The sequence below is a fragment of the Tyto alba genome, unplaced genomic scaffold, assembly GCF_018691265.1.
Source record: "Tyto alba isolate M040663 unplaced genomic scaffold, T.alba_DEE_v4.0 Super-Scaffold_22, whole genome shotgun sequence".
NCBI classification, from domain to species: Eukaryota; Metazoa; Chordata; class Aves; order Strigiformes; family Tytonidae; genus Tyto; species Tyto alba.
In genome coordinates this window covers 13,184,385-13,204,755 of record NW_024881296.1, presented here as the reverse complement: position 1 = coordinate 13,204,755, position 20,371 = coordinate 13,184,385, and the positions used below count along the sequence as shown (strand labels likewise).

Sequence of the window (20,371 nt, the reverse complement as noted above, 5' to 3'; positions counted from 1 at the left end):
ATTGCTGATCACTAATACGATAGTTATCAGGAAATGTTAAATGAGATTAAGGAAGAAGTGTAGAGCAGGCAGCAGTAAGTGGAAGAAGTCAACTACCCATACACAGACTGAACTAGTTTCTCACGAAGATCAGAAAACAAAAGCAATAAATGATGGCTTCCTATAACACACAGTCTTACGAGTAACCAGAAAACTACAGCTTATTCCACCAATTAATGAACAACTTTTATTTTGGTAAGACAAAATTGAACGTGACACATTTACATAGGACTGAACTTTTAAAAAAACTAATCCCATAATTTTTTTAAACAGTTTAGAGAATTTGGCCACTGAAACATGCACAATAAACTTTTATAAATTCTAGTTATAATATGCTATTCTTCCTCAGCTACATACATTTTCTGAAAATCATGTTATCATTTAAAAGCGGGACAGATCAGGGCACTGTTTCAAGTAACCATCCCATTTTGGCTGTTTCTACAGTTTGGGCACTCAGCGTATTTCAGACCACCTTGTGTTCATCGCAACTGAAACCCTATAGTGATGATTCAGGTTTAAGATTTAGGGCTTAAGAAAGGTATTAGCTTGTCCACTGAAAGGTCCACTGGTCTGGTTTTGGTTATTTTAAACTCTTTACTAAGTAAACTATCCAGGTCAGGAGTTCCAATAATCTCTGTGGGTGGCTATTTTCACAGGACTTACTGCCACAAAGTATGGGTGTAACTTAACATTGCTTTTTCAGTATTAATACATGTCTCTGCTTTTCCAGTATTTATTTGGGCTTGCTGTGGGCCAAAAGCAACAAGAGACATAACTGGATGCAAGATACAAACCAGGAAGTACTTTTAGAGATGGATTAAGATTGTCTTTAAAAATACAGCTTTCTGTTCAGCACATCATCATGAAACCAGAAAAGAGGATCCACATGTTCTGGCAAACCTTTTATCTCAGGAAAAAAAAAAAAAAAAAAAAAAAGTCACTTCAAACTGCACTTCATTAAGCAGTTAATAATCCCCTGTCATATCAAAACATGAACGTTGAATGAATCATGATCAATAGCAACCACCATGAAAAACCTTGATTTTAATGTTATTGTGGTACTGTTGCTAACACATAGTTTATAAACTGCACATTGTTCCTACATATAGTTGAGCTGTCACTCACTTGGTATCAAATTCTGCCCTCAAATTACTGCCCCGATTCTCAAGCAACGCCTTACATACATTCAGGTTAATTCTCCCTTGTTCTATTTTAAACACAAGACAGCAATTGTGCCTTAGTAGCAGTCTAGCCAAGAACTTTTCTTGAGGCAGTAACGCTCTTTTATTTATTTTTTCTCCATGTTCTTCGAAATGGCACTCAACACTGATTTTTCCTGGAAGCCATCAATCTTACTGTTCGAAGCAGATTATTTACTTTTTTTTTTTTTTTTTTACTACAGACTGCAATCTTACATATATTTCTAATATTTTAAGAAACAAGGATTAAGTTTTTTCACTTTGCAAAGCATTGATATGTACTCCATGCACCGATATGCAACCAAAGCTTTTATGAAAATAAATGTACAAAACCACAGAAGATACCAACTCTCCAATGGCCAGAGCACCCACCAGGAACATGGCAGGGAGCTGGGTTCAGGTTACTGCCCTGTCAGACTCACAGAGGTTTCAACTGACATCTTCTGTGTCCAGTTGGGTATGCCAATATTTCCTCATTGAAGCAAACTTCCTAAACATTGCTCTAGAAGTTCACAGAGGCAGCCCCATGTTTGCAAAAAGTTCTAATTTTGACAGACCTTGTGAATAAAAATGAAAAGTGCATTTTTCAATCTCTCACCCTTTTTTCTTTTGTCAGTACTGCAAGAATGTGAAAATAAGATGCTTTTACCACACGCCTGAGAATGAGTAAGAGGTGGAAGTATGAGGCATGTGCTATCAAAATAAAATTATGTATATTGTCCTCTATTTTTCAGTTGAATTTTATTTTTCATATTCAGTAGCATTAGCTTAAGTTACCAGTAACAGAAGTTTCTAGTACAGAAAACAAATGGTAATCCCTTTTTTTAAGCATGCTTTGGTACTCAGTACCAGAAATCTGGTTCAGACTGATTCATTCAAGAACTAGTTAAAAAAAAAAAAAAAAAAAAAAGACCAGCAAGTATTTAAAAGAATATTTAATTTGTAAGAGGAGAGATTTTAAGACAAGAGTGTGGTGGTAAAGATATAACTCTAACTGAGCAAGCTTAAAATCTTGTTTAGTGTGGCACAGAATTCTAAATAAAATAACATTGCCTGAATTTTCATTTAATTTGACTAGTTTATATTCATATGTATATATATAACTTTCTGCAACACCAAATCCATCCCAGCCACTCCACTTTCTTCCCCCATCTTCAAGCTGCTTCAAGAAATAAGTTGAATAATTTACAGGAAAAGCATACGTTGAAGAATTTAACTTGGGGAAAAATGATTAAGTGCAAGTCACCGTGCTATATTACATTAAGGAATTGTACACTGTGATTTTACAATGTTAAGTTACTAGTTATGCCAGGACTTATCTTTTGGAACAATATGAAATTATTTTCAGTGAACGGGGATAATTCGAAGTCCACATTTACAAAAATACATTAAAGCAGATGACACTTCATGAATCACTATCTCTACTGCACTAAAGTTAGTATGATTCATTACAAGGAATCCAAGTATGAATAATCACCAAAGTTTAAATTCGTCAATTTAAATTTACATCACTTCTTTGATCACCAGTGTCCTCCTTAAACAGATATAATCGTAGTCTACTTGAAACTATTATTAGTATACCAAAAGAATGGGAGAGAAATTTGGGATCTGGAAGCTATACGCTTGTCAGTTCACCCTAATAGCATCAGGACAGCTAAAAGGAGGTGTTTCTTCACACAACACATACATGAAATCGTGGAACTACTTACTCCATGACACCAAAACGGACTCAAAAAACAACTGCAAGACAGGTGACAAATTCACTATAAGCTATTACAATTCCTACTTGGGGAAGTCCCAAATGGATAGTTGCTGATGGCAAGGAGAACACGCGAGCAAATCATTACCTCTTTGCCTTGTCCTTATGCTCTTACCTGCCCATCCTCTATGGGCCACTGTCACGGGAAGGATAGTGAACTGGGCGAATCTTCAACCAGATACAGAGATTCTTAATCTTGCATTCTAGTCTACTGATTATAGAGGCTAGGATAATTCTATCTCCAAAACATTCAAGGCATATACAGAAACATAATAATCAAATACTTATAACTACTTATGCTTTATAAGCAAGTATTTAGAAGGTTTCAAACACATTGCAAGTGCAAGCACTGACTCTTCTAAAGTCAAAACATATGTCCAGAGCAGAAGATTGGCCTCTCTAATGATCACCAATCTTCTGCTGAGTGAGTCCTGAATAAACAAAAATAAGTAAAATGTAGTTTTCCATATTCCAGGTTAATTTCTTCAGTCGCTAGCAAGAGAAGGAATATGAACAGCATGCTTTTTAAGTCAAATGTCATCTTTTCCAGAATGGCAACATTTAACAGTGACCTTAACAGGTTTGCTTACAGGGAAAGAGAAGAAGAATCATGTATCTCTTCTCTAGCTATGAGTCAAAGTAAGTTATCCACGATTTCTCAATAGATAAAAATAAAAAAATACCACCATAATACATGTCATGCAAATATTTAGTCTGTGATTCCAGTGTGCTTGTGTGGTACCCTGCTGTCACCCACTCAGGGATCTTCCACTCTGGTTTGATTATTCTCTCTTTTACCTCTGAGCTGGTTTAAAGTAAAAAAAAACTAGTTTGGTTCTTTTACGTAGAGGGATATTTGGGAATTTATTAAAACAGCTGGTATTAAAAATTAAGTGGAAGATTTTCACTAAAATAAAGACATTTGCAACATGAAGAAACTGTGACACAGTCACTTACAGTCATTGTGTGAACACAGGAGAACCATCCTGTTCTAAAAAGCTAAATGTAAATGAGCCCATAATCAGTGGGAGATAATGTAATCCTATGTTTTGCTTTTCCTTCTACAACAGCCAAGGTCCTTTCTTAATAAAGTAGTAAGAGTACGGTCATGGGAATTCAACAAAACTCTTCAGAGTTTTGCAGGCAGGACATTCTCTGTTGTGGTATTTTACATCTCTAGATTTTTCTATGAAATTTTCTACACTGCAGATTTCTGCAGTATAGAAAACTGTCATCTATTGTGCACAGCTCGTTTTGTGGTACTTCTACATCAGTTGATTGCATTTATCAACAAGAATACAAACTAAGAGAAAGAAAATACACACAAAGTTTAACTTTCACGGTTTGGGTGAATTTCTCCTTTTCTTCTTCTCACCGTGCTTCAGATACCTCTGCCCACATGTCTGTATTGCATTTCATCAACTTGTTTTTCGTTATTCCAGTCATACAGGTGACACGTTCTCAATTACTTCTTCCAATCCTTGTTTTAATTAAGTATTTTCTTCTATTTTTAAACATTATATCTACAGTTGAAATATATACTTAATGACTTTCTGCATCATTTAATGAGAAGTCATTCTCCCTATAATGACAGATTTCAGGATCCTCTTATCTCTACTAGAAAATATATTTTTTCTCTTCTAGATTTTGCCTATACGTACAAGATATGGAATGCAAGGCTTCCTTCCTTTCCCTTCTTTACAATCCTTTAAGATCATCATCAGTTTTCAGAGTAGGTCATGAAAGACTTGTCATTTAGCAGGGAAAATCAATAATTTTAAAATACAATGTAAGTAGCCAAATCCCCCATCTTCTCAGTCTTTATATGGGGAAAAAAAAAAAAAAAAAAGGTACTTATGTAATGAAACACACTGATTTTAATTAATATATTTGCAGCACTATGACACACAAGCTTTACGATTTATGGCAAAAACCTAATATAACACATTGTATTGATGAAGACAAATACTAATCATTCAAAAAGGGAATAAGCACCTCAGATAAGAACATTTACATTTTCCTTATCCGATTCATATTCAAAAGATTGAAAGAAGTAACATCAAAAATTGGTAGAAACATATTTTTGAACAGCTTATTACCCAAAACACACATCCTAGGACAATCTATTAAGCTTTGAAAGATGCAAGTAAATTTTGACAACAGCGGGCCGAGATCAAGCTATTTGGTACTCATACCAAGATTTCAAATCTTGACACTGGATCAAGACACCAAAATCTTGCACTTGAGCATGATGTTCAAATGAACAAAACCATATTGACTGAATTTCTGGCTATTCTGATTTGGAAGTCAGCCGAATTTCCACACTGAAACTCTGCACCTCCCTCTACTCGTGTTTCCTTGACATGTTCCATTTGCTACTAGTCAACATTTAAATACAGAAGGTGAAAACATCTAGAGTTGAATCTGATTTAGAACTATTAACCGTTCTGAAGAGAAACCCAACCCTTTAGTGAAATTTTAAAAATAATTAATATGACAACTAAAATACATATTTCTTAATAGTTCACAGATTAGAACTACAGTGTTATTAAGTAAACAGAACAAAAACATTTTTTTATTAAGTACCTTTAGATTTTTTACTGGAGCTTCTTATGCTTCTTGGACTTCTTTTTCCACCTGGCTGTTTTTCTGTAATAGGTTTTTCCTCCAGCTGGGGGTCCATACGGACATTTACAGATCTCCTCTCAGTGGCACTTTCCTTACAGCTTGGGGTACAGACTCCACTGTCCATATTCTCATTATTATTGATGCTGTCCTGCTCACCTTTATCCTGCTGTCCCATAGCAATGCTACTACTGGTCAGAACCTCATTCCCATCGTTGTCAAGTTGATTTTCATTTTCATCAGCTGAAGAAACCAAATGAGATGCCAAACTTTGCACCCTGTAGTCAGCAGGAAGACTGTCCTTTGAGAGATCATTTGGTGGAAATTCTCTGTCATCCATTAGAGCGTTACTTGTTGAACCACTTAATCTCCCTCCAAATATTTCTAAACCTAAAATATAAACCCAGAAGAAGCATTTATAATATGTATATTATAATGGCTAAATAACCTCATATCTAATACCAGCCAATAAAGAATCACATTAGCCAAATGATACGGTTTAAAAGTATGTGGAAATTCTTTCATAGTAATCCACTGCTTCATTGTAAGTCTTAAAGCAAAGCATATCTATATACAAATGTATAGATAGTTTTTTGTATCTTTATCCAATTATAATTGGTTTCAGTTACGTGACCAATAGGACAGCTGATCTTTACAGCAGTGCTCACAGTGTTACAGCTGGGGTAATAAGAAAAACAAAAAGATAAACTGAAACCACCTCCACTACCACCCTTAAACGCATGGATAAAACAGAAGCATTCTTGTCACATAAGATCATAGTTTGCCTGAAATAAAAATAAACCAGGGAAGAATAAAGGCAGAACAATTTTTAATTCTGTCAGTGATGGTATCACATCAAATATGCAGATAGATTAACTGTTACAAGAATTAGATTAAAGTAGAACCTCTTTATTGACTCAGATCGTCACTTTATTTTCAAGAAAACATTCAACATGTCTTCAGTATACATAGAAGCAGATGGTTTGTTAATAAAAACCCCTAATCCCCCATCTACTCTCAGCAGGGGTCATCTTTCCCTTTTTGTGAACATGTAACTCTACTCAATACTGCAATTAGATGCATATTCACAGGAAAAAAAGGTAACTCTTAGCAGCAGAGTTACACAGTACTTATACAGAACTTATTTTATTAGTTCCTATCTTTAGCTTTTAGGAACATGGCAATACTGCTGGTTTAACTTACAGCTATATAGATGAAATACAGCTCCATTACATACATCTCATTAGATTTAGCTCACATATTTTAAACAGTGAAACCAAAAATCAGCAAGCACTCTTGTATTACAGAAGAGCTTAGATGAGCCTCCTACAGCAGCTTCCTATCCTCTCCCTTAAATGAAAAGGCATTTTAGGAAACCAGTCTTCACCAGGCTTTCATCAGTCTTATGTCCTGGTATATACAACTGAAATAACTGAAATACACACTTGCTAAATGTGCATGATAATGTTTCATGTTACTTGCTAGAATATTGAAATTGCAGAAAAATGGAAAAAATGCCTTAGAGAATAATTAGGTTTTCCTTCATACACAGAAACGTATTTCTGTTAAAGATTACTAAAAAGATTTTCCCAAAATTATTTCTCCACAACCTCTATAGTTGCTAAAAGGACTGGAAAAAAATAAAACATCACTGCTATCTTAGAGGACAAGAAGGAGGATTCACGAAGCTACAGGCTTCTCAGCCTCACCTCAATCCCTGGAAGGTGATATAGCAAGTAATCCTAGAAACCATTTTTGAACATATGGAGGACAAGAAGGTCATCAAGAGTAGTCAGCGTGGATTTATGATGGGCAAATAGTGCTTAACCAACTTGACAGGCTTCTACAAAGAGGTGACTGGCTCAGCAGAGGAGGGGAGAACAATGGACGCTCTTTACCTTGACTTGGATAAGGCTTTTGACACCATCTCAAGTAACATCCTCACAGACAAGCATACAAAGTACAGGCTAGATAAAGAGACAGTGAGGAGTTCCAGGGAAGCATGCAGAGGGCAACATGCCACCAACCACCAGCTGGGCAACTCAAAAGCAAAAGTCAGCACCAACTAGGACAACTACATCTCTGCTTCGAAGCTGAAGAACTTGTTAACCATTTCCAGCCATACCAGTCTAACAAAAATACCGCCTCTTCCATAACATATACGCTGTACCAGGACAGGTTTAGACTGGACAGTAGGAAGCATTTCTTTCCCAAGAGCATGGTCAAACACTGGCATGGGCTTCCTGCAGAAGTGGTCAATGCCCCAAGCCTGTCGGTGTTTAAGAGGCATTTGGACAATGCCCTTAACATGCTTTAACTTTTGGTCAGCCCTGAATTGCTCAGGCGGTTGGGCTGGATGATCGTTGTAGGTCTCTTCCAACTGAAATAGTCTATTCTATTTTAGATGAGTACACTAGACATGCAAGCTGTATTTTCTTTTGACAACCAAATAAGAGAATGAGCATCCATTGAGTACTAGAAAAACAAAGAAAGGAACTCTAGAGGAGATACGTATCTGGAGAATGCATCGGTTCATTGGAAGGATACTCCTTAACCAAGCCCTTTTCCCGCAGAGTTAAACACAAATTGAAAGGTCAAAAGAACAGAACTTTAATCAGACCAGCAAGAATCAGAACTAGAAGACATTCTTTACAGACTCCCACACTATGATTATGTTGATTTATTGATGGTAACTGTTCTAAAGCATTAAAAAAAAAACAAACCACCATGTTAAACTTGAAAGGTTCACTTCTTACTCTTCCTAGCATATGAAATAATAACCATTGCTCCACTGCTGCTCTTGCCAGCTCATAGATTAAATGATACATCAAACAAAACAGGTTGAAGTAAATTTCCAAAACCAACAAGGAATTAGTGTTAACAGCAATAATTAAAAATCAGGATGTCCTACGACCACTCTCTTGCTCCTATCAGTAGACAACAGTTTATCCTTTCAACAGCTATCACACAGAAAAAGAAATGTGAATTCATTTGAACAAGGTGTTTCCTATTAGATTGTACAAAATGAGGAAAAGATGCTTTTGACAAGTGACATTTTCTATAGAGGAAGCTAACATTCTGATAGAAAATATTAACTCATTTCCTCTTAACATGCAGCTTTTAGGGCAATAGTGCCTCTCTAGCTGAGAGGCTGGAGAGCTGCTGCATCTAGCACAGATCAACATTTCTTGGTTTATTGTTTGAAACTCAATATTTCTCCAAATAAAAGTAGCTCTGAAAATCTAATCCTTTCTACAACCCTTATAACTCCTTAAAGACTGAAAATTCAGAAAGAGCTAGTTTAATTCAGAACAGTCTTGGCCTTGATCTTTTAAAAGTTCCACCCCTCCCCTCCAACCTCATGAAACTTTCTTCCTTCCTGGTTTTCAATGTTGCTATCTGCTGGTTTTGACTTTACCACGGCACCAGGCAGGTACCAAAGTGAAGCCAAATCCTGTGAGAATGAACTTATTTCTGTCTAAAAACACAAGTAGAAACACTTATTTATAAACAAAAATGGAATTAAAATCACTAGTGATTTGAACTATACTTAACAGACCGTTAACATGCAGTTATTGTATTTACTGCTCTACCACTGAAACAAATCGTACACACAAACATGGTAACGAAAAATGTTTGTTTCTTCCTAGGCACATCCTTCCTCCCTTCACTGGCTGCTCAAAATTAAAAGCTAACACTGAGCAGAACTGTGCTGCCCTCTGTTAAAAGGCGCCAATGAACGAAAGTGCTTCAGTTCCAGTTGCCACACAGATTCATGCAATTGGCATATGTAATCATGGTGATTACAGCACAATTCAAAAATAAGATGGAAAAATACTTGCCAAGTGGCTAAAGACAAAGTCTGTATTGAAGAAATTAGTTGTATATTTGTTTGCTTTAGGACAAACAGTATGTACCTTACAGAAACACCATGGAACTCGCTTCTATTTTAGGTCAATTTAAAATTTAAAGAGCCTTTGCTCTTCAGTGTTCTCTTTCATGTACTTCATATAATTTCAACAACTTTTTTAGTTGCTCATTTTTGTGTATGTACAGAGCCTTTTTTCCACCTATCCTTACTAAGGAAACAACCTTAAATACAGCTGTTTGGAATGTATTCTGAAAAAAATGAAAGAACTGGGATCCTTCCTGACCTGGCACAGCTGAAATTTGAAGAGGGCATTAAAAAAACCCAAGCCCACAAACAAACAACACCCCAACCCATCCCCGCCAGCCGTCATACTAACACAGCTCCTCTGTCCTGGAAAGCTGGGTGGGTTTTGTGAATATTTACTGAATATATAGCATAGTATTTAATTTACTGATCTCAGAAGTATCTTACAGAACAGATCAAGATTGTAACACCGTACCTGCTGGCAAAAGGCTAAAAAGGCTCCAACATCCAAAAAGTTTATGGCAAATCATTCTTTTATTCCATTGGACTACCTTCATACAGCTCCTCTGCCAAAGACACTATTTCCCTCTCTCGTTCCCATGCCACTTAATTATTCTATGTTAACTAGGGAGAATTATGTCTTTTAATTCTTTGAAAGTCAGTTTCCCAACTGTATCATCTACATTGCTCTATTCAAATTGAATGGGCATTTCAGATTGATTCCCAGTGTTGCTTCTACTCAATCTTTTCATTAACTTTGATGATAAAACAGAATAGCTATATAAAATCTGCACTTAGAAGCAAACATAGGCATTTTTGAGGATTTAATTAAAAATTAATTGTAGCAGTAAGTGCTTTAAAAGGAGTAACATGAAATTCACTAAGACAAACAGAACACACCACACCTTTTATTCTAAAAGAAGCACATCTATATGAAATAGGGATTAACCTGTCATTCTGTTCTGATGAAAAGCATCTCAAAGAGCTACCAAACAGAAAACTGACTGTGAGTCCAAGTGTTTTTTCTTCTCCCGAGATATAATACAGCAAGTGTTACAGCACAAGAGAATTCATTATGTCCCACCAGACACTAATCAATTACAGCTGTGTGGTTTTGTTTCGTGCACAATATATACAAAACAAGATGTGTACAAATAAGAGAACCCAGATCACAGTGAGTTAAGAGTTTTAGAGAGGAAGGGGTGGTAACAGTCACTCAGTCTAGAAGAAGTTGCTATGTAAACAACCAAACGGGCTGTCTAGAGATGTTGTGGAATCCCCACCCTTTTAAAGAAGAAATTAAACAAGCCTTAGATTTAAAGACAAGCAAAAAATAGATAGTACCAAGGATTAAGGGAATTTAATTTTTATTCTTGCAGGGCTTTTGTCTTTTTTTTTTTTTTTTTTCTTTTTTCTTTTTAAATACAAGCAGTTTCCCATGTTCTAGAGAAAAAAAATTCACACTGATTCTGTGGAAAGGAAACAGGATTTTTTTTGAACGATTACCTTTACAGAGTTGGTGCTTCTATCACTAGAACAAAAAAGTAAAACTGTAGAAACACTGAAATTTAAAGAATGACTAAACCTAACCCATATAATTCTTAAAATAATTAAAATAAATCTATTGATCTTTCCGATAGCTGGTATAAAGATACATTACAAGACCACATTTAAATATTGGTATCTCATTTCGTATTGAAAAATGATCTTCTACAAATCAATACAAACCAACATGAGAATTATCATGGCCATACAAAATCAAAACATGTACTGCAAATTCTTATTATTGCACTTCAACTTCTGCATACAAGAAAGAATGTTGATCTCCCTCTATAAACAACTACATTTACTCCCAAAATGAAGATGCAGCAAGGGAGAGGAGACTCTAGATGACACTATCTAAAAACTACTTACAACATACCATCATGAATTCATCAGCTTGCAAGAAAAAGGACAATGCCTACTACGCTGTTACAGGAGCTAATAAACAAAAAGCCCATATGTTCCTTTGAGAAAGCGCAAATGCAATTTCTCTACAAATGTTTGCTGCTTCTGCTGATGTGGAAGCCAAGATACACCTAAAGGAAACTGGAATATTGCCACCAGGTTGCTTCAGAGTGCCCTTGCCTCACCACAGCCAAGAAGAAAAACAGAGAAAAGTACTAGTTGTTGAAGATGTACTTGACCAGCACACAATTTCCTGCAGAAGTAAAGAGACAGCAGATAAAGAAAGGATACAATTCGTTTAGCTACAATCATCGCACAAAGCCAGACCACTTCCAGCTAGCAGAATTCTGCTCTGCATATTGTTTTCTGTGCAACATTTAACGGTTGGAATGATGCTGTTTCTCAAGAAAGGAAAATAAAAATATTTATGTATATACTTCCATTATCCAACCTGACATCTCTGCATGCTGATGTGCTGTCTTATAGCACAGACTCATTAGTAGTTTATCATGTCACAAGATAGCCTTACGTACAATCCCATTACGGGATAGCCTCGCTATAAGAGAATCTCATTAACAGCCTCCTGACTGTTCAGCTTCCCCTATGTCCAGCTTTGAAACTAGGGGTAAAAATATCTTTATACGTGTTTTCTGCTTCTGTGTCAGATACATGGTTTAGGAGGTCTCTCTGCAAACATGTTAAGTCTGCTGTCCTCCAAGAAGTATTCAGACATAGGAGTGGTTTATCTAATTTCACTGAATTTATAAAAATGTCCGAGCACGAACACTTTGGTGGTTTGGCACTTTTTGACATTGAAGTGACATTTCTCAAGTGGCAGTGGCATTTAAAGGCATAATGATCTTTACATCTATGAACAGCAGGAATACTGAGGTTTTGAGAGGAAGTTCCACGTGCTATTTTCAACTTCGAAGCTTCCTAGTCATACTGCTTATTCACAGCTTTAATAAACAATGATAAACATATACTGCAAGGCATAATCTACTCTGCCACATTTAACGTTACTATAAAAATATGTTTCAGTCAGCAGCCAAATACAATATGTTTGTCTGGGAACAAACAGTATCTTTAATTAGAACGTAAAACAGAGTTTAGATGAAAATTTCACACAAACAAACTCTTTTTTCAGCACTCAAAATACACAATGATCAGTCCCTCAAGTGTCTGAAAAGTTTTGGGTTTCAAGCTTCCCTAGGACAAATTTAATTGAATGGTATAAGAATGAAAGCAGACCTCACCATTTGATATGTTAATTTTTTGTTCTTGTCTGCAGCAAAACACCAGAACATATCTCAGGTAGGGAGGATAGAAAGACAGTAGAATAGACTGTTTTAGGAGCATGGAGAACTTCTATCACTGAAGCATTTTTATAAACAGTCTAGACAATCACAGGTCATCTCCTGCCTTCAATGCATGAATCTCCTTTTAAGTCTCATAAGTAATTTGCCTGTTTTGATTTTTATATTTTTGTTCTAATCGAACAACTCCCAGATTGTTGTTACACTTCAGAACATGTGCAGAAGTTTGATTACAAAGAATAATAAAAATTTAAAACTTCCTACTAGGCAACTGTATGTATCTTTTCTAGGATGAGCACTTTTCCTTACAAAAAAAAAAAAAAGTCCTGCAGTACAGATTATTTTGATGAAAACTAATTAGCTCAGCTCACTCTTATCCAAATCTTTACTTTAGCATGATCTGAGAAAGCCGATACATCCTGCCACCTCATAAGAGATAGATAAAAAAAACACAATGATCTAAAAATCCCTCATGATCTCAGGTAACAACTTTAAACATATATGAAAAGGTAGGAATGACAGAATACAGTCCCTTGAAATGGAGATGCAAAAAGAACGAGACAATTATATAAAAATTGCCCATCTGAAGAAACAAGAGTGTCCAAGGCTTTCTGACAGTTGAATTTCACAGTGAGACTGAATTTCATAATTTACACCTGAAGGATAAGCAAGTTTTATAGCCCTCATGACTACAAAGAGAAATAACACGGTCAAAATATTCAGTTAGGTCCTAAATCATATCAAGGCCAGAAGCAACCACAAATAGAATGGAAATCTGTCCATAAAATTTATGGAACAATTCTTGTCTGCAAGTATTGTATAATTGCAGTCCATTTGTTATTAAACCTGCAGGTCCAACCGGAAGGTTAAGAACAGAGCTAATTGTTAGAGCTTCAATAATTGTCATCATTAGAAAATTAGAATATCCAGCAGCTCTACCAAAATGTTGCATCAGTGGTTTTATGTTTCATAAGGAAAGGATGGTCTAGTTTCTCCATTATTCGGTGTCAGATACAAATGACTGAAATCAAATCCTCTCTTTGCTCTGAACCTCCTCCATGAAGTCGGTCAAATTGTTACATCACCTTTAACGCACTGCTTAACTACAAAATACTGCTTTATTTCACAGGTCTGTAACAAAGATGAAGACATTGAAAAGTCTGTGAAATAGATATTTTGGTAAGGAGACCATACAAGGACTGTAAAGAGGTACAAAACAGACACTTAAATTTAGTCACATTTTCTGCCTTTAAATGCATGAGAACTCAGTCACGTATAAGCCAGAAGAGGCCTAGGTTAAATGAAACACAATCCCCCCCAAATTAATCACTGGTGTAACTTGATTGAAGTTAATGAAGTTGCGACCACTTAAAGCCAGTGGTGAATTTAGCCTCCAGTGCTGTTTCAACTCTCCCCTTTCCAACAGGAAGTTATTAAGGTAATTAATTTCAGCTCTAATTCTGTAAATAGATGTTGACTATGTGAGCTGTCTCCGATAATTTACACATAGTTTTGATAAATAGGTCTTGGCGAGATTTTCTATTGCACACAGTTATCAGCTTTTCTATTAGAATTTAAATGCATGTTTCTAAGACCTCAGCCTGTAAACAGATCTACTTTTTTTTAGATTAGTTTTTCAGAAAACTTATTATCAAGGCCACTTTAAGTAGTACTTTCCATTTAAAAAAAACATCTTTACATTAGAAAGTCCCAAATATCACAAACGTGAATAAAACTTAACATGAGTACATTAAGAGGGTAAAAACTAATTTCACTTAAAACTCAAACTGAAATACTTTAAATGATACCAAGACAGGAGGAGAATTATTGCCTGTAGAGACACTGAATGATTACTATTTCTCACAGTACTAATGATGTCATATTTCAGTACAGAAATAGTAGACTGTAACAGTCTTCCATGAGAAAAAGAGAAATCCAGGTAAGAAACTAAGCTGCTACCAAAACCACATTGGCTAAAGGGCAATTTTGTATGCCAGCTGTCATAAAATCTTCCTGGAATCAAATGCGTAAGCTCTGCACTGTGAATGTCACTTTATTTTAGAAAGACATGAATAAAGGAAGATACCAAAATATTACTGAACAAGTTATGAACTTTCAACTTTCAGGACAGATGCACCCCCAGTTTGTTTATTTTTCCATATGTCAACCATAACACTGTAACAGAATGAACAACTCCTGAACAGCGCTGCAGGTCCAGCTGAAAGGTTGGTCTAAAGTGACACGATCATCATGCCCTCGCTTTGAGGCTAAAAGCACACAAACTCCAAGATTTAACCACTAAGAAAAAAACCTCCAAAATGTACACTACAAATTCCCATGTTATTTCAATGACACATGCATCAAGTGAGCCTAAAAATCTTCCTAACATGCTTATATTATAAAGATAAAACAAAATGGGGATTAGATTTTTTTTTTAAATCCCAAGGTTATTTTGAATTAATCTCAATCTGCCCTGCAGTTTAATATTATTTTTCTATATAAAATAAAACAAGAAAATTAAATGAATCCCATGGACAGAGAAAAGCAGTGTTAAATATCACATTATAAGGCCATACATTAGCAAATCAGTTTGGACAGATGGAGCACTGTATTGGAACAGTAGAAAAAACTTCACCCTCCTAAGAAACTCTGTTCCTAAAAATCAAGTGTGCAACACACCAAAATTTGTCTACAGACATATTTGACACTAACATAATTTCTCCTCTACACTTCCCTTATAAGTCAGCAACACACCTTCAAAGACATCACAGTTATACAGTAAGTAGATAAATAAGTAAAATAGAGTAAAAAAATCTTCAGCGTGACAAGCTCTTGAGCAAGGTAACATTGCCAAAGCACTCAACACAAAGACTTGTGGCAAGACAGACACACAAACACGGGCTGAGTGAACTTGAGAGTCTGCAGAAGTTGCTCAGCAGAATTCAACGAAGAGGAATTCTGAGAGCAGTAAACAGAAGATGCACCTTTTTAAATGTTTTTGCTCCTGTCCACAAAAGTTCAACAGGACTTCTTTTTGCATGCACACAAAAAATATTTGCAGTAAATTTAGTGCTGATGAAAGATGCCAGATTGATAGCCCTAGGGACTGAGTTTCTCTGTGTACACGGAACAGATATAGCACAGAGCGAGAAAGTTTGTACCCCTGCCAAAATGCCTTACAATACACAGCTTATGCAACAGTCTTCACACTACAGAACCTTTTGACTCTCCACTGAACTTTTCAAAAATATTGCTGCTTAGTGTTCATTATAAGGGAAAATAAGACATGGACACTCTTATTAGCATCAGTAGGGACAGAATTCAAGGCATGAGCTCATTTAAAAATGTTTACTTTTGTGCTGAATGGCTCTTTTGTCAGCTGTGAACTTTACTGCGGTGTTTGTAAGGCTGCAAAGTCAATCTGCACCTGGTGTGAAAATGCTTTCCTATTAAACAGCATGTTATTACAACAGAAAAATACCAAAGGAGGAGAGGTTTAACATTTTTTTTTTTTTTCAAATAAGTTTACATTAACATACATGACCATACACCTGGTGCTCAGAAACAATCTCAAAGGAGAACTAACTTGATAGCTTAACTTAATTGGTACCTGAGCACTCACATCTGCACAACTGATCTAGCCCACTTTTAATGGACAGTAATTCCCTATTAATCAGGTTTTCAGTGCTAGGCTGGAACCTACGTTGTCACACGGAGCTGGAAGGCTTCCAAGGAACCTTGGATTCTTATTTCCCTTACTACTAATAGCTTGACCAAAGAGCAAAAAAACTCCACCACCCCTCCCCAAAATCCAAACAGATTACATATAGAAAAACAGCAGATTAAGGTTCATAGACTATAGTGACTCTAAATACAAAATTTCTGACCTCATTATATAGACCGATTTTCACATAGAAGTAAGATGTCCAAATACAACACAGAGGTTGCAAACTTACTGGATCTCAAATCAGACTGTGGCATAGGATTAAATTCTACTTCAGTCCTTGGGATGTTTCTTTTGTGCACATACGGGCTTGGAGTGGGGGACAGCAATGACAAGAGAATAGGACAAAAGAATGAGGCTATCCTCTAATTGATTTTTAAAAAGTAATTCTTCCTAGAGACTATTTTCCTGAGTGCACAGCGCTCACAACCACTTTTAAAGAAGTCTCTTACCACTCCTACTATTTTCCTTGGTCACCATCCAAAGTGTTATAACAAGATTACTGAAGTATACTGAATAAAATAAGTGAAAACCGTAATTCTGTGACATCCTGCATCTCAGCAAGGCAGAGATATGTTTCTGCCAATTCAAGCATGTAGCAGGTTATTTTATTTTCACATTACTGAAGCTAATATGCTTAAGTGATTCTTTCAGCTCTTTTTCTGAACATCAGCTCTGTTGTAAGGTTTTTAAAAAAATTCACATTAGAGGTAGTATTTGGTAACACGAAAGCCTTTCAGTATGTGCATAATTAAAAAAAAAAACCAAAAACAACAGAGCACTCAATTTTAAGAGTAGAACTTAAATTTTCAATGAGTTCATTTTACACAATTTTACAATGAGCTAATGATAAAATGGGATATGGTGAATAAAATAGAAAGATAAAGAGTTTCTGAAACAACTGTATGCTGACAAACTTAATCTGTATTTTGAGCCAAAAGGGAGACTCTAATGATAAAGCGTCACTACCAGAACAAGAAAAATTTATGATCCTGCAAATTTCCATTCACATACCTCTTGGGGTTTTTGTGCAAGATGGCAATTCCACTGAATTTGTACTTAAAATTAAGTATGGTCGTAAGAGTTTGAAAAACTGAGATTGAGATGTATGTATTACCACAATTTTCCCCCTTACTTAGAAATGCTTGTCAATATTTGGTACAGCTAAGTGGTTAACACATAGCAAAATAATGCTAAGACTAATGTTTTCATATTAACTTAAAAAATAAACTTTAAATGGAGCCAAATGAAAGTAAATGAAAAAGACATTGAGAATCATTGTGAAGAAAAATCTCTTTACTGATCTTTTTGACCCATAAAACTGAGTTTCTTTCATTCAAGCACAGGCTGGAATCCAATCAAACAGGTAACCCTTTTGATTCATTCTCTGATTTATTTCAGAAAACAATAGTTAGGAAGAAGCAATAATTTCAGAGCACCCTACCATGCACTGAAATTACAAAGACATAACACTCTATGAGATAATACTGTAAATTCAAATATTTGCACATGGTAATAGCTAGATTAAGACAGAAAATATGTGCCACAATCAGCCATTAACTTGAAAATATCTGTTCAAATGTCCTTGGATACACTTCAATATATTAAACAACTATCTGCATTGTAATTTCTAAACAAAAAAAATGTATAAAACTTACCATTTTCCTAAGGTTTCAACAGTTTCTCAAGGATAATGACCAGGTCAGAAAGAGGTAGTCCTTTATGCATGCCAGATTCAGTATATATCTGCCAGTTCTAGGGAAAACAAAACAAAACAAAGAAAGAATCATAGATTTATCCTATAGAGATCTATGGTTCAACGCAGGCAAGTGTTAAACTAAAGTAAATAAAAATATGAAGAAAAGTGTATTGCTTCTAGCGTATGAAGAATGTCAGGGCATTTTGGTTTTTAGTTAGCAAACACTCCTCTGAACAATCTCAATTACTTTGAGCAGCCCATTCAAAGATGACCCAAGTGCTCCTGAGTGCTCTGACTGGCAACAAAAATTCCAAAATTCCCTAATTAACCTTAAAATATATGAAATACAACATGGTAATATAGTAACTATACCTAACCTTTGTGTGGCCATAGCTATCAATAAACTCTGATAGGGATTGCTGAATTAGGGCATTACTAAACAGTTGTTCCAAGAAAACCAAGTTCTGCTTGATGTTCTAAAAGTCCTATGAATTACTGAAGTATCAGTCTAATTAGTAAGAGAGGAAAAAAGCTATTAAAAACATAAAGTCCAGTTTAAAAATGGATTGAGGTCTATCCCATCATCCAGCTGAACAGTCTGTCCATTTCCCTTAAGGCACAAGGAAGACTATTACAGCACTCAGTGTAAGAGAGCATACTATTTAAAAATAAACTGCAGATATGAAGAACTGCTGCATTTGACAAGGCATTTGCAATCTCTCCTAAATTCAGCCCAGCACCTCTTCATGACACATGCAGATCCGCCAAAGAGAGAATAGCAAAGCCACAGTTTTCTGTCCCAGGTTCTGTTTAATAGAGATATGTCAAACCAAATGACTTCGTTTAGTAAGTAGGCACGTGTTCATTTCTCACTTCACAAACAGAGAAATTAGATATAAGAAATCAAGCAATTTACACAAAACCATACAGAAGGTCTACTTCTGAGCCATTAAATTCAAGTCTAGTCTACTCTGCAGTTGCCAGATCAGCCTCACCTTCTGCAGAAACTATGCAAGGAGCGGGGAAACACGTTTGGGAGGATTCTCCCTCCCTTTTCCCAGAACTCTGTCACACCGCGGCCACTCACCTGCCACCCACAGGTTTTAGCACAGCATCCCGCAAGGATGAACTCCAGTTTCGCAGAACGTGAATATGTTTTGAAGATGGTCCTAAAGTTGTTTCTTGTTAAGCAATTAGGGAAACTGTTGTGAAAGGGCAACGTCGCTGCTACTGAATTCCTGGCTTTACCTAGAGCGTAATTACGAGACGGTATCGGGCTGAAGGAAGCCGACAAGGGCTGATGCCAGCGATCTGCCGGAGCAGGATCCTGCACCTGCTGAGAGCGGCAGGGCGATACAAAGAACCGAGTCCCGAAGTGACTGTTTAGCTGCAGACGCGGAAATCAAAGTCTCCGGTGAAACTGCCGGGCAAACCTCAAACGAAATCCGTAGCTCCTGGGACTTCCACCAACCAACAGAGCAAACCCCGCTCCCACCGGCGCCCGGCTGAAGCGTGTTTCCTCGCCGGCCCAAGCCTCCCCGTTCCTGAGCGGCCAACCCCCGTCACGCCTCTCATCCCTCCGGTTTGCTCCAGAGGCACCGCTCCGGCTGACGGAGCCGCAGCGCCGGTACCCGCCATGCCCGGCTGAGGCGGGCAGTGACCTCAGCCCGCCCGGTACTGCCTCTGCCCACCCCCCCCACCCTCCTCCTCACCTTCCGCCGCCGTCGCCGTTTAACCGCCGCCCGCGCGCGCGCTCGCCTGCCTCAGGGCGCAGCTCCGCGGCAGCCGGCGGGAAGGTGCCGTCCCCGCCGCCCCCCCCCCCCCCCCCGTAGCCCCCGTTGGCGGCCGGGACGAGCGGAAGAGCGGCGGCGCGCGGCACCGGGGTGGGGAAATATCTCCCCCCTTTTCCCCCCTCTCCTCCTGCGGATAAGCCTCCGCCAGCTCAGCTCACCTCAGCTCCGCAGCGGCTCGGGCGGCCGGGACCCGCCGCCCGGCATGGCGTGGGGGAGAAGGGGCTGGTCCCGCCGCTGCCGCAGGCTGCCGGCGGTGCAGGTCTGGCACCATAGAGAGGGCGGCGGGACGAGAGACCTCCGACGATAGAGCGGAAGAGCGCTAGAGAGGCTGGGGAGCGGCGGAAGTGACGCTCCCGTTGCCGCGGCGATCGCGCA

The 20,371-nt window shown here is 37.4% G+C and overlaps 1 protein-coding gene across 3 annotated transcripts in view; it reads right to left on the bottom strand.

The window, feature by feature from the left end:
* The window catches only part of CNST (consortin, connexin sorting protein), a 53,239-nt gene extending 32,887 nt beyond the window's left edge, over window positions 1-20,352 (bottom strand). Inside the window, exons 1-4 of one of the 3 annotated variants that reach the window (XM_032989333.2) lie at window positions 20,155-20,352; window positions 19,291-19,451; window positions 18,163-18,259; window positions 5,584-6,012 (exon numbers count right to left, since the gene is read on the bottom strand). In XM_032989333.2, the coding sequence (XP_032845224.1) occupies window positions 5,584-5,962 (379 nt within the window). In that variant the 5' untranslated portion in view covers window positions 5,963-6,012; window positions 18,163-18,259; window positions 19,291-19,451; window positions 20,155-20,352. Of the gene's footprint in view, window positions 1-5,583; window positions 6,013-18,162; window positions 18,260-19,290; window positions 19,841-20,154 lie in introns of those variants that run through there. The other 2 variants (XM_032989341.2, XM_042795640.1) reach the window with 2 other exon arrangements.
* Window positions 20,353-20,371: the final 19 nt, after the last annotated feature.